General features: G+C 43.4%; 1 protein-coding gene across 1 annotated transcript in view; it reads right to left on the bottom strand.

Moving 5' to 3' along the window:
- Positions 1–17,905, bottom strand: part of IQSEC1 (IQ motif and Sec7 domain ArfGEF 1) — a 103,521-nt gene that overhangs the window by 53,852 nt on the left and 31,764 nt on the right. The window contains 1 exon segment of the mRNA XM_036738888.1: positions 4,820–6,087. Coding sequence (XP_036594783.1) covers positions 4,820–6,087 — 1,268 coding nt within the window.

Raw genomic sequence — 17,905 nt, 5'->3', positions numbered from 1 at the left:
CATGTGGGGGAAAATTTTGCAGCTTTGGGGAAAAAAATTACCTTGTATCAGGAATAAGTCAATGCAAGAATATGGAATTAAACCTTCTTTAGTTCTCATAGATATCAATACTATTGCACCTTCCTAGAGCAAACGGTAGCTCACTGATGCTCTCTCCCAACCCACTTGCTTAAGGAAAAAAGGAACTAACTACATTACTTACCATGTTTCTTCTGTGCTACAAGAGCCTGCAGGGACACAATCTAGCTTTCCTGGGATGGTCCTTTTTTTGGTCTACTAAGTCAGTTCCCAGAAGTAGCTGCAGAACTTCCTTCAATACAAATCCTACATTTCTGTAACTCAAAATTATTTGATGGTCATACAACTAGGCCACTTTAAGGCAACCTCATGGAAGCAGAGGTCTCCAGGAGCACATGGAATCTGAGGTGTGATTCCAAGGTATTACCAACAATAGGGACCCCAGAAACAGCAGTCTCTGTCTTCAAACAGAATTGGCAGGGAAGGGTTCCCAAACATCAATCTTGCAACCTCAGCCAGAAAACAAAACAAAACAAAACAAAACCTACCACAAGGAAATCAGGGTCATCATAGGTATGCTGAAGAGAGGAAAATATGCAGTTTGACACTACTGCCCCCAGGCCACTGTGAGATTTCCGAAGTCAGGGCTTCCAACTAAATAGGGGTAAGTTACAGAGGCTTAACTCCTCCTCCCCCCAGAATGAGGAACAACAGGTAGAAATCACAGAGAAGCGGATTTAGTATCCATGAAAGAAAAACTCTCCCAATAGTTAGTAAATCAACAAGCATTTATTAAATGCATACTATATTCCAGGCACAATCAGCAACCAAAAGTGGGCCAGGCTGTCTTGAAAGGTCATACGATCACAGATATAAGGCTGAAAGGGACTTTAGAAGTCATTTAGACCAATCCCCTCATTTTATGGATGAAGAAAGTGAGCACCAGAGATGAAAGGTAGTGGTGGAGCAGAACTGGGGTCCATGACCCCAGTTTAGCTCTTTGTTTTCCCATTCATGGAAGTCCCCACGCAAAAACCAGATGAGAGTGTGTGTGTGTCTGTGTGTGTGTATGTATTTAGGCACAGATGGCTCCTGCCTGGGTCCCTTCCAGCTCTAAGATTCTGATTCCCCTTCCTTCTTGACTCCTTCCCTCCCTCCACCCAGGACAACTCTACTCACTAACCCTGAGCTGGCACACACAGCGTCCCCACCACAGCAGTAGACTCTTCTTCAATTTACTGCAGAATAGGGCCCCCAGTCATAACATTGAGGGGTTTTGAGGACCACAATCTAAATCTCTCCAGAGGTAATAAAACAGAAAAGGGAAGAGACCCTGGGAATCTAAGGCAGGGTGCAAACAGGACATTATCCCTAGTACAACATAAAACAGGCTCGGGAGGAACTTGGGGTCTCTTTTCCTTAGCCTAGCCCCCTCTCCTCACCCTCCAGTACCACATATTTATTCTTTCTGGAGAATGAGCCACAGGATACAGTAAACCTCTTCATGTCCATCCCTCCCTACCCCCACTCTGTGTTAGTCTTAGCTGATGTGGGTGGGGAAGCAACAAAGCTGGCACCGCCCCCTGCTCCCTTTGTGCCCACATCTCCCCAAGAGTCAGCATCAGGCCTCCAGTCTTATGACTTGGAAATAATGAGTGATCTTAGATTCCCGTTTAACAAGAGGCTCTCCAGACTCACCAAGCTCCACCAACTTCCCTCCCCCCACCTGCCTGAACTATTTTAGGCTGTGCTAAGATTAGAATGTTTTAAATACCTGTCTCTAGTTCATCTTCCCAACAGAAGAGAGACCCCTCTAGTGCACTCCTAACATCCAATGGGAACAGCTCCTCAAAGGACCCAATTCATTTTGCCTCAGAAAACGCTGGCATTAGTTACCGACTCCCCGCCTTCTCCCCATCAAACACGTACATACTTACACCTGACCTAGGCCTGGCTGGCACTCCTGATTAACAGCCACTTAATCTGTAAGTTATCTCTGCTGATTCGAAGGAGAAAGCAACAGTCTCCCACTCTGGCTAGGAGAGGGCCCACCCACGGGAATTCAGAGGGAACGCTCTCCCATCAGAGCCAAGATTTTCAAGCCAGGTGTCCCCATTCAACGTCCAGGGCTTTCCTCCTAATGCACGCTGAAACACAACGATCGCTTTCAAGGAGTTTGCTACCTGCCACTTAATTAGTGTCAGCGAATGACTGCCAAAAAGTCCCTCATCGGTGGGAGACTTACTGCTCTGCTTCGCAAAATGGGAGTAATTATACTTGCATTATCTACTTCTCATGTTGTGATAAGGAAAACACTTTGTAAAGCTTAAATGTATTACATAAATGGTTCTTTGCATTTTCACTGCCCAGCACGTGGCAGGCATTTGATAAATATTTGATGAATTGAATATCCTAAAGCTTTGGGGGGTTGGGGGGAAGGGTGGAGGGAAAGAGGCCAGGAGACAACATTTTGTAAGCTTCTTTTTAGGGACCCAGAATTTAAAATTATACCACTCTTTCCACCCAGTTAGCAAGCAGACCCTCATCAGAGCCAACACACTGATTTGGGAGTGACATCCAGTATGAGATTATATAGGTCTCATTTCTCAACCTCCTTGCTCTCTGCCCTCTGGATGCTCACAGCTCTCAAGCCCCTTCTTTCTCCCCCTTCCCCCTCCCCCCATGCACTGGTACATGACAAAAGGAATTAAAGATGACTCTTTGTTCCTTAAGCAATTTGTGAAGCGCTCTGATAAAAGGCGGGGGACACTGGGGAAGCCACACGGAAATGGCATGTGTTGGTTAGAGGGAGCCTGGAAGAGTCCCTGTGGAATTCAGAGAGGCTGTGTATATTCCCTGGTCCCATCCTTCTATTAGTCAAGAGTCGTGGCAATTTCTTTTATTTCTGCAATGTCTTATACTTTTCAGAGAGCTTTTACAACCATAGCTTATCCAGTTCTCAACATCTCTGTGAGATGATTATCAATCTGTCAAAAAGCATTTGTCAAGCATCTGCTAGATGCTGGGCAATGTCTTTGGCATGAGAGATGAGGAAGGCGAAAGGCAGAGAAGCTTCGCAAAGTGCCCAGTTACCTCATGAGGTTAGTCTCCACTCCAGAAGCCAGGTTACCTCACTCCTTGCTGGGGGCTTTTTCCTTGTGTCATTCACATAGGTGACACAGTTATAGTCATACTACCCAGAATCCTGGACCAGGAATCAGGTAGACTGGTCCTTTCCCCACCACTTCCGAGTGGTGGGATCTTGGGTCTATCACTTTGACCTCCTCTGGCCCCAGGACTGTCATTTGCAAAGCTAGGATCACATGACATATCTTGCTGACCCATGGTTTGAGGACAACAAGAGAGACTGGATGAGAAAATGGTTTAAAACCTGCAAAGACCTATATAAATGTAAGCCTGCCTTACTTGTATAAGCTCATTACCTAGGTCAGAATGAGAATGCAGGACAAACGGTGTGTTCATACTTGTGAATCCCCAGCAGGGAAAAGCCTCTTTCTATGCTCCCCAAACCCTTTTCCCTCTCCATATGCCTGCCTTTAGCCACCAGTTACACCCCCTTTCAATCACCCATGGGACCTTCTCCACCCCCTTCAAACACAACCCCCAACAGTGCCTGCTCCGGGAAAGAACCAGTCCAGGCTCGGAGCTTAGAGCCAACTCTCAGCATTTTCCCTCACCAGGACTGTGGCCCCCACTGCCTTCAACGCTGGTACAGCTGTTTTTTTCTCAGACATTCTCACACACTCCACAGAGAGAAGAGAGGCCTTAGAAGACCGAGACAGAAGCCATTGTTCTTCCTTTTGGCAAAGGTGCGGAGACAGTGCGTTTCAGAACTGAGAGTAAACAGATCGAAGTGACATCATTGCAGCAACAGCCCCCTCGTCCAACCATTTGTTTCTGGACTGCCAACCCCATGAATGGTCCCTTCCCCTCACCAGAACCTGCATGCATAGAACAAAGCGTCTTTCAGAGCTTCCATCATCCTTCTATTAAATACTAGAGTAATTGTGGTTTAATCTGAGCAGAAAGACAAACATGCAACCTGAAAGGAAAGTAAATCCAACCTCAGGCTATTCTCATAATTGCTCTACTGGGCAAACACTTTACTAAGAAAGTGAGGCCTTGGTGCACTTAACCCTTCGGTGGTTACAGGAAATCTCCATCTGATTTTGGTTCTTGTTAGCTACCTTATGTCCCAAACATGATTTTCTAGAGTTCCTCCAGCTTCCCTCACAGAAAGTCTAATCTCAGAGCTGGACAGGAACTCAGAGACCACCTTGGTCTCAGAACACACCTGAATGGCAACCTCCTTCTGCAGCATTCCATCTGTAACAGGTGGAGGTCACCCAGCCTCCAGTGACTGAAAGTGTGTGTGTGTGTGGGGGGGGAGGGTTGGATTCCCTCCTGTCAGAGGCAGCCCATTGCACTTTTGAGTACCTCTGATTGTTAGAAGTCTTTCCTTCTGTCTAACAAAAATCTGCCCCATTGCCATGTCAACTCCATTTTTTTTAAGTCCAGTTTTCTGAGATGACAAGAAATGTATCTAATGTCTCAATGTGACATCCCTTTGAATACCTGAAGACAACTATTACGTTCCTCTTAAAGTCTTCTCATCTCCAAGCTGAACATCCTTCAGCCAGTCCTGGCTAACACTCAGTGGTCCTGTCCTGCCTCAATTCCCATTTCTAGTTGTTTCCTCTCCCCCCACTTTATACACCAGCCAAAAGAACACCACAAGAGCGATGGAAGCTTAGACATGGCACCATGGCAGTGCACTTACTTATTGAAGAGGTTCAATCCAATCCTGTAATGGCGCTTCCGGATGACATCATTACTGAAGGCTGGTGAGTCCCAGCTGTTGCGAGTCTCCTTGTGGTAGGTCTGCTTGCTCAAAGTTTGCTCCCGCAAACTGTCCCGGGAGGAGGACTCTGAGCTGCAGTTTATTGTGTCGTTAGAATTGGAGGTACTATTGATACTGTCATTGTCACCATCAGAATAATCTGACTCTGACTTACTCTGTCTGTTGGCAGTACCATTGATGGCCAAGTGACTATCGATGGGCCGGGGTCGATGCCGAGGTTCTGGCTCCTCCCGGGGGATGATCTTGGCGGGGATCCCGTGGGGCACGTGCTTGGGGCTCCCTTGCTGGTTGCTAAGGCTTCGGTCATAGGCATTTTGCCTCTTTAGTGAGCCCCGTTCAGAGCGATCACTGAGGTCTACAGAGCTATCGCTTGGGGGTTCTATGGTGAGCAGAGGCAAATGGTCCATCCGTAGCCTCTGCTCCTGGCGTTCCAGGGAAGGGGTGCTCCGGCAACTAGTGTCTGTGTCCATCTTGTCATCCTTGTGAGTCATTGACCAGTACTCCTGGGAAGAGTTCATAGACCGCAGCCTTAAGTCCGACTCAGTGCTGGACGGTCTGTCCACAGACTGAGAAAGAGGAAGGGGCGGGGAGAGCTCCTCCTCATCAATGTACAGGGTGACATCACTGTAGGAGGCAGTCATCTCGTCCAGCTTTCGATGGTCTACGCCATGGAGGGCAGGTTTGAGCTCCCTCCCACAGCTCTCCCGCTCCAGGTCTCGGCTCCTGATAGGCTCAGAGGTTGGCACCTCATCAGCATGCAGACTACGGCAATTCAAGGCATCATCTATTGACTCGGCAAGGGACTTTACTTGCCTGGAAAAGGCATCTTCCAGCTCTGTGATGGCATCAGCAAAGTCACTGGAGGCAGCTGGAGATTTCATTGTTGCTGGTTCCACGATGTCACCACACTCGGATTGGACCAGAGACCCAAGTTTGGTGCCATCATTTGTCACAGAGACCTGCTTCCCTTCGAAGTAGGAGCTATGGACTTTCTCTGGCCCTTCAAAAGAAAACTGCATTCTCATATTGGACAGCACAATGCGTCGTGACATACGATTTTCTGACATAGAACTCCGAAGTCGCTCAAAGTTCTTGTTCATTTGGTATTGACGAAATGCTGTCTGGATGGTTCGGGCTGCATGGCGGGTTATGAGACGGCCCCCATATTTCCGTTCTAGCATTTCCACCTACATGGGAAAAGGAAAAGTTAATAATGAGAATAATCTGGACACCTGTGTAGCATTTCACACATTTCAAAGAACCAAAAACATTCATTGCAATTGATCCTCATAAGATTACGATGCAAGGTGGCAGGGCAGATGAAAACTGAGGTAAGACATTGACAACTCATTAGTTTTCTTTACACTTTATAACACAGTTGTCTGAAAGATGGTGAGTAATCTGGTATAAGGCAACTTTCAAGATGTCTGTTGAGTTTATAAGACAATGAAATGCCTGATGTCCCTTCTGGAAGCCAGACTTCCTTCCTTCCTTCCTTCCTTCCTTCCTTCCTTCCTTCCTTCCTTCCTTCCTTCCTTCCTTCCTTCCTTCCTTCCTTCCTTCCCTTCTTTTTAAGATGTAGACACTTATCTAATTCAACGAGTATTTATTAAGTGCTTACTATGCAAGGCTCTGTGGTGGGTGCTAATGATACAAAGACAAAATGAAAACCAGTTCCTGCCCTCAAGGAACTTACATTCTATAGTTACCTTTCTGATAGCTTTCAGATTAGCATATTTGGGCTTGATGGCTGGTAATTTTTTTGGAAAGATTTGATAATTGTCATAAATGACTGAAAGGGATGGATCAGATGGCCCTCTTATGGTTCTCCTACCCTAAGAACTCCCTGCTATGAATCACAGACCTGAGACTTCATGATAAGCTTTAATGCACCCAAAAAACTCAGCACAAGCTCTCTGTGCTCTACTGGAATGTAGGAAAACATAGCACATTCTACCAGCCAGAGCTGGCTCCTTAGGCATTAAAGAAAAACTAAGAAAAAGAATGAGTTCTCTTCCCCCTAAACTGATTGCTCATTTTGGCCTCACTGGTCAAGACACAGCCAGAAAACAGTCTGTGTGGGTGTCTGTGGCTGGGCTGGCTCTGTGGGGAGACAGACAGAACTTATGTACTCGGAAATAAAGCACAGTTTCTTTGGCAGAAGGAAAAGCTCTACTCCAGTTTGTTTTCTTAGCATGAAATCCAGACATGGGCTGATGTGGTAACTAACAGGTACCTATGAGATCCAATGTTACATATCTAGCGTCATATTGGCCAACAGAAAAACAGACGAGAGAAAGGCTATGAGGAAGTAGAAACTAATGACTCTATGAGACATCAAGAGTAAATCAAATAAATTCCAAAAAACGAAAAAAATAGAAGAAAATGTAAAATACCTCATTGGAAAAACAACTGACCTAGAAAATAGATCCAGGAGAGACAATATTAGAATCATTGAACTACCTGGAAGCCATAATCAAAAGGAGGACCTGGAGAGCATCTTTCAAGGAATTATGAAGGAAAAATGACCTGATATTCTGGAACCAGAGAGCAAAATAGGCATTGAAAAAAATCCACTGATCATCTCAGGAAAGATACCTCAAAATAAAAACTCCAAGGAACATTATAGCCAAATTTCAGAACTATCAGGTCAAGAAAAAATGCTGCACGTGGCCAGAAAGAAACAATTCAAATATCGGGGAGCCACAATCAGGGATTACACAGAACTTAGCAGTGGCAACATTAAAGGATCAGAGGTCATGGGACATGATATTCCAGAAGGCAGAGGAGCTAGGACCACAACCAATAATCACCTAACCTGTGAAATTAAGCATAATACTTCAAGGGGGGAAATGGTCATTCAATGAAATAGAAGAATTTCAAACTTTCAAAAGGAGAAGACCAGAAATGAACAAAAGATTTGATCTCCAATATCAAGATCCAAGAAAATCCTAAAAAGGTAAAAAAATGAAAAGAAAACATAAGGAATTCAATGGAGCTAAACTGTTTACATCCCTACATGGGAAGATGATACTTGTAATTCTTAATAACTGTACCACTAATATTATAGCTAGAAGCAATATACATAGACAGAGGATACAGATATAAGATGAATTAGAGGGAGTGACATAAAAAAATTAAGGGATGAAAAAGAGGAGTACACTGGGTGCAGAAGTAAGGGAGACAGACTGGGGCAAATTATTCCACAAGAAGAGGAACAAAAACCTATTACAGTAGAAGGAAAGATGGGAGGGTGGGAGATGGGCATTGCTTGGACCTTACTCTCATCAGTATTGACTCAAAGAGGGAATAATATACACAGTCAGTTGAATATATAAATATATCTTACCCTACAGGAAAGTAGGAGGGGAGGAGATTAAGCAAAGGGGGTGGGAGACTGACAGAAGAGAGGGCAGACTGGGGGAGGTGGTACATAGAATCATAGAAACACTGTTGAGAAGGGAAAGGGTGAAAAGACAGAGAGGACAAACAAGAGGAAAAAAAAGGATGGAGGGAAAAACGTAGTAAGCATAACTGTGAATGTGAATGGGACCCATAAAACAGAAGTGGATTGCAGAGTGGATCAAAAACCAGAATCCTACAATATGTTGTTTACAAGAGACAAAATGAAGCTGAGAGACACACACAGAGTAAAGGTAAGAGCAGAATCTTATGCTTCAGCTGAAGTAAAAAAGCAGGAGTAGCAATCCTGTGCTCAGACAAAGCAAAAGCAAAAATAGACCTAATTAAAAGAGAAGGAAACCACATCTTGCTAAAAGGTACCATAGATAATGAAATAATATCAATACTAAACATATATGCACTGAGTGGTATAGCGTCCAGATTCTCAAAGGAAGGGAAGAATTCATGATCAAACAAGAGATAGAGAGCATAACAAAATGTAAAATAGATAATTTTGATTATATTGAATTAAAGGCGTTTGCACAAATAGAAACCAATGCAACCAAGATTAGAAGGAAAGCAGAAAGCTGGAAAACAATCTTTACAGCAAGTATCTCTGGTAAAGGCCTCATTTCTCAAATATATAGAGAGAACTGAGTCAAATTTGTAAGAATACAAGATATTCCCCAATTGATGTGGTCAAAGGATATGAACAAACAGTTTTCAGATGAAGAAATCAAAGCTACATATAGGCATATGAAGAAGTGCTCTAAATCACTTTTGATTAGACAAATGCAAATTAAAACAACTCTGATGTACCACCTCACACCTATCAGAGACAAAAAAGGAAACATAAATGTTGGAGAGGTTGTGGGAAAATTGGGACACTAAAGCACTGTTGGTGGAGTTGTGAACTGATCCAATCATTCTGGGAGAACAATTTGGAATTCTGCCCAAAGGGCAACCAAACTGTGCATACCCTTTGATCCAGCAATACCACTACTAGGTCTGTATCCCAAAGAGATCATAAAAAAGGGAAAAGGATGTACATGTGCAAAAATATTTATAGTAGCCCTTTTCATGGTGGCAAATATTAGAAATTGAAAGGATGTCCATCAATTGGGGAATGGCATGATAAGCTGTGGTATATGAATATATGGAATATTCTTGTGCGATAAGAAATGATGAGCAGGCAGATTTCAGAAAATACCTGGAAAGACTTGTATGAACTGATACAAAGTGAAAAGAGCAGAACTAGGAAAACATTGTACACAGTAGCAGCAACACTGTGTGATGATCAACTATGAATGACTGAGCTCTTCTTAGCAACACAATGATCCAAGACAAGTACAAAGGACTCATGAAGGAAAATGCTATCCACATCCAGATAAAGAACTGATGGACTCTGAATGCAGATTGAAATATACTTTTTTCACTTACTTTATTCTTTTTTGTGTTTTTTCCTTTTGATCTATTTCTACTTTTACAACTGTAACTAATACGAAAATATGTGTTATATGATAGCACATGTATAACCTATATCCTACCATTTTAGGAAGAGAGAGGGGAGGGAGGGTGGGAGAAAAATTTGGAACTCAAAATCTTGTAAAGATGAATGCTAAAAATTGTCTTGACATGTAATTGGGGGAAAAAACACTATTTTAAAAAAGAACTTCTTCAAATACCATAGATCAGCTAAGCTTCTTAATATTTCAGTGGGCTACGGGCCAGGGGAACTGAATAGCTAACCAGCATTACCGGATGAATACAAAGGCAATTTCCCTGGGACCATCCCAGTTCCTAGCTCATCAGGTGAACTGAGCATTTGGCATTCACGCATCTTCATAGGGTCTATATTCTATAGAGTGTTTAAAGGTTTATAAAGTAATGGGCAAGGCTGATTTCTCTAATATCAGCTAGTTAGAAAGCACCCTTTTTGTCCTAGGTGCTTGGACAAACATCACCAGCCCAGGAGACAGAAAGAAAATGGACAATACCTTTTTGCCTTTTGGGTGGGGGGAGTTTTGGGGGATGGGAGGACTTTCTCATGTCCATGACCTCTGCAATCCCTTGATGCTCTAGTAAGGCCCACAGCATTCCTTTATCCAGAGGTAGCAGGGATCTTGTGAAATAACCACAGGTTGTAGCTATGAAACTAACTTTCATTGACTAGACTCAAGTGGTCAAATATCCCTGCCCTAGGCCTTATGTTCAGAAAGTGGAATCTTTCTTACATTTGGAAATGAACTCTTAACATATCCCCTTCAGACTCTATTATGTGGATGGGGTCAGGTTAAAGACACTAGAAATATTAATTTACTAGCCCCAGGAATCATGCCCTACGTGGCTGTATCAGCAACATAGCTAACACTCAATTAAACTTGTTAGCTTGGCATTCAAGGCCCTTCCACCATTCTCCTTTAGCTAATCTTGGGTCCTGCACATTCTATACTTTCCCTGGCTATGTTCCTCTGCCTGGATCAATTCCCTCAGCACCTGTGCGATTCCTACCCATACTCTGAGACCCAGTTCAGGGGTGCTGCCTCCAAAATCCTTTTCCTATTATTCCCACAGTTAAAAACAATCTCTTTCTTTGAGCTCTCATAGTACTCCGTTTATATTTCTATTTAACCGTCTGCCTTATGTTATTGTTCTTAGTCTGCATATCTTGTCACTCCCACAGTAAATCTGAGGGAGATGACATCTTGTTTGACTCATCTTTGTGTATCCTTTGGTCTATCTGCATGTAGCCGGATAAAGGTTCTGAATTCAAGGAATGGCAAGGGGAAGGAAAGTAACCAGGGCTGATATAGTTAGTCAGATAACAGTGCTAATGCAGTGAGTGTCGGGGACTGAAGTGCAAAAAGAGCTGGGGAATGCGGGGAGTCCAGGGGGAGAGAAGAAAAAGGGTGGGAAGAAGAGAAAGAGAGAAATCTACTGAACGACCATAAACTCTACCCCTAACCTCATCCAATGGTCTCCTCATAAACAGTCACCGGGGAACAGGACAATAAAATATAGATGTTTCAGTGTAAAGCCTCAGGCACATGTCCTGCTGATTGGAAGGAGAAGGTCAGAGGCATTGTCCAAGTAGAAAGGGCGGGCACCACATTACATAAAATTTTTTTAAAGTAAAAATGAAGACTTCATCCATAAGGCTGCTCCATGGTAAAGGGAGGGAGCTAATGAGGAAGAAAGCTGGTGAAGAGTTAAGTATTTGCCAAGGCTGGCATAAAGAGAAGAGTAGGTAGAAAAAAAATAATGAGAATCAAATGACTTTTCATAGAACAGCTTTGGCCTTGGAGGTCAGTCAGGGTGGTTCTGTTTTCTCTCTCCCCTGAGGTTATTGAACAACATCCAAGAGATGACTTCACCTTCCACATTTATAAGCAGAAGTTTCTATTTTTTGGATTGTGAGCAAAACTCTCTAAAAACCCACACAGCACACAAACTGGCCCCTAAGGCTGTGCTTTCTAAAGCTTTCTTTCTCTCTTTCTTTCCTTCTTTCTTCTTTCTTTCTTTCTTTCTTCTTTCCTTTCTTATTCCTTCGTCTTCTTCTTCTTCTTCTTCTTCTTCTTCTCTTCTTCTTCTTCTTCTTCTTCTCACTGTCTGTCTCTGTCTCTGCCTCTGTCTCTCTCTCTCCCTCTCTCTGTCTCTGTCTCTCTCTCCCCTTCCCTCCCTACCTATTTAGGAGCCCCATCTAGCACATGCTGCCTATTGCAAAAGGAAAGAGCTGGGTAATTTATGGTTTGGTTACTTCATTGGTTCAGCAATGTCATGCATGACACAGACTCATCCAAGGTCCACTTTTAATGGCAACTCAAACCTTGTCTCCTCTTGGTGCTAAATCAAACCCCAAATCTACTCCACAGGGCCCTGTAAGAACTTCCCAACTCTGGTAATCAGAGGCCAGGGCACTGGGGATAAGAGCAGAGCCACCCTTCCTGTTCTTCCCAGGGACCCTACATCATAGACTTCCCCTATAGTAATTATTCAGTCTCAATTACTCAGGGGCAGAATGACCATGTGGTTCATCCATGTTTTTTGCCCCTCACCCTCACCCCATCCATAACTGGGTACCTTCAGCAGATGCAGCAAAGGAACTGGAAAGTCATGTAAGAAAATGCATGCTTAGGGAGGAAATAGCTTATGATCCAGGGGCTGATCCATGTCAGGGAGATCCAAAGAGAGCCAGTGGAGAAAATATTTCTAATATCTGAACATATGGAAGAGTCTCAGCCTATTCTGAACTTCACACCTCACTTGAAAAGAAGGAGTGATTTTGAAAAAAAAAAAGACTGTCTGACTGTTCCTAACTGCTAATCTATGTTCTTTCCACTGTTATTTATTATCTATGTTATTGTAGGTCAATCATTTAATCTCTCTGGGCCCATTTATAGGCAAATTGTGGGGACTAGAGCAAATGATCTTGAAGGTCTTTTGTGCAGCTCAGCCTCAGACCATCTACTGATGGTCTGGCCATCAACAGCAGCAGCACCACCATTAATAAAACCTTGGGTCCATCTTATATGCCCCTGAAGGTCAAGGACCATCATTCTTATTCGGCTTTCCAGCATTCACAATGTGTAGCACTAGATTTTTGCATAAAGCACATATTCAGTCAATGTTTACTGAATGAATGGAAACCAAGCTAAGATTCTGTCTAATAGTAGCTTGGGTAGAAACCCACAGAGAGTCGAGACTTTGGACCATGCACCATTCACCTCACCCTTTACATTTATGTGCCCATGCAACCCTTCTCTATGGCTTTTAACACCAAAAAGAGATGGCAGAAGGAAACCAAGGACTCTGGTGGAAGCTGGGCTGTTGGCGAGCATGTCAGTGGATGCCCTTCCACTTTGATAAGTGCTAATGTGTCCTGTTACAACCTGATACAAACCATTCTGCCCAGGAGTAGAGTGTGGACAAAATGGTCTAGTGTTGGTTCACCTTAGTGAAAGCTGATGAACCCTTTGTGTAATTAAAAAAAGGACCTGTGAAAATCAGAGAAATCACAAACCTAGCTGGCTTGTAACACGGTTGATGGGTGACTCCCTCTTTCTAGAGAGGTAAATAGTGGGCTCAGGGCCCGATACACGTGACAAGGGTCATGGAAAGAGTGCTGGACATAAGGGATTCAAATTCTGGCTCCAACTTTTACTATGTGACCATAAGCAAGTCAATAACTCCTTTGAGACTCAGTTTCCTTATTTATGAAATGGGGGCAAAAATCCTTGCACTCCCTACTTCCTATGGTTTTTTACAAGGAAAGTGCTTTGTAATCCCAAAGTGATATAGGAATGTGTTTTCATTATCTAAGCCTTTTTGAAGTTATTTATATTTTCTGCTGGGTCCCACCCTTTAATTCCATACCTGTATTTTTGACTGTGTAACACAAGGCACGCTTTTATTAGCATAAAAACTTCTCTGTTAACCTTCAAGGGTGTTTCACGGGTCATCATTGCCAAATAACTAACCATCTAGTGGCCAGTCTACCAGCGGCAAGTCTCCCTCTTCTTAGGCTGGGCCTCAGACACAGTCTAATGCTAGGACCTAATATTCAAAAGTTTTCCAACATGGGAAGAACTCCCTACAGCTTATGCTCTGCTAGCCTCCAAGAAACTGGCCAAGGTCATCTCTGCTCCAAGGTGCAACTCCAACCAAAGGAAGCATCTGGCTTGGCCAAGGTCTAGAGTTGCCTGAGAGTTTTCTCCCAGCAACCAATTACGGTAACAAGTAATTAGGTATCAAGTTATTAGGGTAACAAGTAATAATAAAAACTAGATATCAGGCTAGTGCTTTAAAATTTTGAGAAGTGTTTTCATACACATCATCTTAATTTGGTTCTGAGAAGCGGAGAGGGCAGGAACTATTTTCCTTTTTGAATCTCAGAGAAGTTAAATAATTTGTTCAAGCTAATAAATGGTCAAGTTGGGACCAGAATCCAGGTCTCTTGACCCCTAACCTCATGCTTCTTCTGCTGTTACTTATCATGTATTTTTTCATGGTGGGTCATTTAACTCCTCTGGGACTATTTCCTTATTTGTATAGTATTGGAATGAGAGTAGATCATATACATAGTCCTTTTCCCTCTCTAAATCTAAGCTCCTATGCTCTGTGTTTACCCTTTCATGATTTCCCAGGCTTTCATCAAAACTCTTCTCATGCCATCTTCCCATATTGAATATTTCCATTAAAATATCATGTCATATGGCAGCCCTATGCCAAACCCTGGATCATTCAGGTGATCTTCTCCATACCCCTCCTTCATCTCTTCACAATTGGCCTGAGGATGCCATCTAGACCTCGACACACAAGCATCCCAGATATGGACACTCAGGGAGGATAAACGTATCTGTATTTTCATTTCTAATCCTCTTCTAACAGTGCCCAACATAGCACTGACCTTTTTTGGAATAACGCTTCACATGGGGCCAGGGTCTTGGAGGAACTGTAGGGGGTCAGTGGCAGGGAGATCAGCATAAAAACTCCTGGGCAACTCTAGCCCTTGGCTAAGCTGAGCTCTTCTTTGGTGGAGAAATCCCCATCTAGGGGGTAGGAAAATAATATAATGGTAAAGAAGCCTCAGCACCAGACTCAGCAGGAAGTCGGACTCTGGCTTGGTGACCAATCCGTACAGACTACCATGAGTCATTCCCACAGTCACAGAAAAAATTCTTGGCCAAGTTTGGGTTTAATTCTGAAAATTAAAAGTACACCTTGGCAGTGATGACATGCTAAGGCTATGATGCTGTTGTTTTAAGGAACACATGAGATGTATAGTTAGTATATTGATTATGCAACCTGAGTATTTAGTTTAATTTAAGGCAGGTGCTGCCTTTGGATGAGCTGCAAAATAAATATAAGACTTCTTCCCTGCCCCTACAGTTCCTTTTCAGATGTCAGGGTCCATGAGTGTCTCTGATGTGTCAATTGGTTTTTTACTGATTTTTCTCCATTTCTTAATCTTTATTTTTTAAAAAAGTATTTGTTATAAGGGATGGCTCTCTGGGAAAGGGAAAGAGGAAAGGTATAGGGGAAAATCCAAGAGAAGTAAAAACAAATGATATCAATTAAAATATATTTTAAAAATGTAAAAAAAACCCCACTATCAATAAATTCCAGTGGCTCCCCATCACCTCCAGGATCAAATACAAAATCCTCTGTTTGGCATTGTGAGCCCTTCATCATCTGCCTGACTCCCACCTTTCCAGTCTTCTTATACCTTACACCCACCCCTGCCTTCCCTGCCAAACACACATACTCTGCCATCCAGTGACATTCATCTTTTTGCTGTTCCTTACAACAAGACATTCCATCTGACTCCTGGCAATCTCCCTGGTTGGCCCCCTCTGCCTAGAATGCTGTCTCTCCCCATCCCTGCCTTCTGACCTCTCTGGCTTTCTTTAATTTATCCCCTCCAGGGCTTGTTTGTACATGGGTGTTGGCACTGGACTGGGAGCTCCTCAAAGGCAGGATGATCTTTTAAACCTTTTTTTGTATCATCAGTCCTTAGCACAGCACCTCCTCATACGGAGGAGCTCAGGAAATGCTTGTTGACTGACAGACTAGAGCTGCTACCATAAAATTACTTTACATTCGATTGGTATGTATTTAAACATGTATATTTCAAAATGTAAATGTAAGCTCATTTGAAGCAAGAAAAATGTTGGAGAAAAAGAGCAAAGCTTACAGACTAACTTTTCATAGTCACCATTAAATGATGCTCCCCATGAAGGGAAATAGCAGATTAAGGTTCAAAGCCCTATTAATGTGGATCCTCAAAGCCACCCTCCCCCTGTTGCCTATGTTACTGCAAGGAAGCAGATTCTCTACCATTTTAATTATTTCTGGTTACCATTTCCTCCCATTAGCACACATGCTTTATATCATTTGGCCCCTGCACCCCGCTGTGTGGAGCCCAGGCAAGTATGTTACCCTTAAACTCAGAGAAATGGGCTGACTTGTTAAGGCCACATGCTAGCAATGTTGGAGCTAGCCCTAGAACAGAGGTCTTGTCTTGACTTTGAGATGGGCTCTTTTGGCAATATCACAGTGCCATGTCTCTATCTGTGTTTATCCTCTGCTGAGGAAGGGACGGGCCCTTGCTTGGGAGTTCTACGGCCAAGATGCAGTAAGCAGAGGGTCAAAATAACCAACTGCCCTTGCTCGGCTCTCTCTGCTGGATCAGCTCCCCCACTAGCCTTCTTATCAACACCTGCTGCTTTGTCCCCCCTGCCTGCAATCCCTTCTTTTCTCACCTCTGCCTCCCAGCTTCCATCAAAACTCAGCCAAAATCCTTTAATGCTAATGACTTCCTCTAATATTTTCTCCAATTTATCTTGTACATACCTTCTATTGTCTCCCCTATTAGGTTGAAAGATCCTTGAGGATAGGGACTGTTTGGATTTTCTTTGTATCTCAGTGCCCGGCAGATAATAACAAATGTTTGTTTAAATTGACTTGGCTTCCACCCATTTGTAGGATTGTGCATCTATAGTTGAGGTCATAAAGTCCAATTTCATCCCTTTATAGATGAGGAAACTAAGGCCCAAGTGACTTGCATAAGGTCATATAGATATTCATCATCAAAAGACGGATTTGAACCTAGCTCTTCGGACTCTAGGGTGAGTGTATTTTCCCCTTGCACTACACTGCCTCCATGGGAATTTACCAGTAAGGAGTCAGGGAAGCAAGACCCTCTGTGCCTTCTCAATTCAACTGAAAAAATATTTCCGTGTCCACTATGTAGCAGATGCTGAGCTAGGTGCTAGGAATACAATGACAAAAATGAAACAGATTCTGACCTCAAGGAAACTTACATTCTATTGGGGATGTACAACTTGCAAGACAGAGGAAAATTCTCAGTGATGGTCTTCTTATCATATCAGACCCACCTTACCTAGGAGGTGCAGTGGATAGAGTACTGGACCTGGAGTCAGGAAGACCCGTTCAAATCCAGTCTCAGATGCCTACTAGCCATGTGACACCTCAGTTTCCTCAACTGTAAAATAGGGAGTAATACACCTACCTCGCAGTGTTGTTGTAAGGATCAAATGAAGTATCTGTAAAGTGCTTAGCATGGTCATCGGCACATAGTAGGTACTCGGTAAACACTTGTTCCCTTCCTAACCCCACTAAAGCCCCTTCCATAGGAGCTGGGACCCTCCTTTTTCCGTACCTACCCTGCAGAAATAGCCTCTGCCTCTGTCTCCAGGGGCAGCCCCGGGGCTCCGAACCCATCAGGAAACAAGGATCTCTTTAGGGTCTCTCTGCGAAGACTCTGCTCACGTGTGCAGAACCTCGTCAGAGCTCTCTGGGGCAAGGCTTCCCCAAAGAAAAAAAAAGGTGCTTTGACGAGAAGCCAGGCTGCAGCATTCAATGAGGCTGATTTCCCAGCAGAGAACAAAGTTGTAAATGAAAGGAGCTATAATAGGCAACCTCATCTCCCCTGGCTGTGAATAGTTTCTTTCTTTTTTTTAAAAAGCTTGTGCTATTTATGCTACAAATTGACCTACCTCGATACTAGTACCATCCAGCACACCGCTCTTGCTTTTTCTGTTCCCTCCATTACGTTTGAGCCAGGCCGAAGCCCTTCCCACA

This window comes from Trichosurus vulpecula, chromosome 9 (genome assembly GCF_011100635.1).
Source record: "Trichosurus vulpecula isolate mTriVul1 chromosome 9, mTriVul1.pri, whole genome shotgun sequence".
Taxonomy (NCBI): domain Eukaryota; kingdom Metazoa; phylum Chordata; class Mammalia; order Diprotodontia; family Phalangeridae; genus Trichosurus; species Trichosurus vulpecula.
Note: the sequence above shows the minus strand (reverse complement) of the source record. Positions and strands in the feature narration are given on the sequence as shown.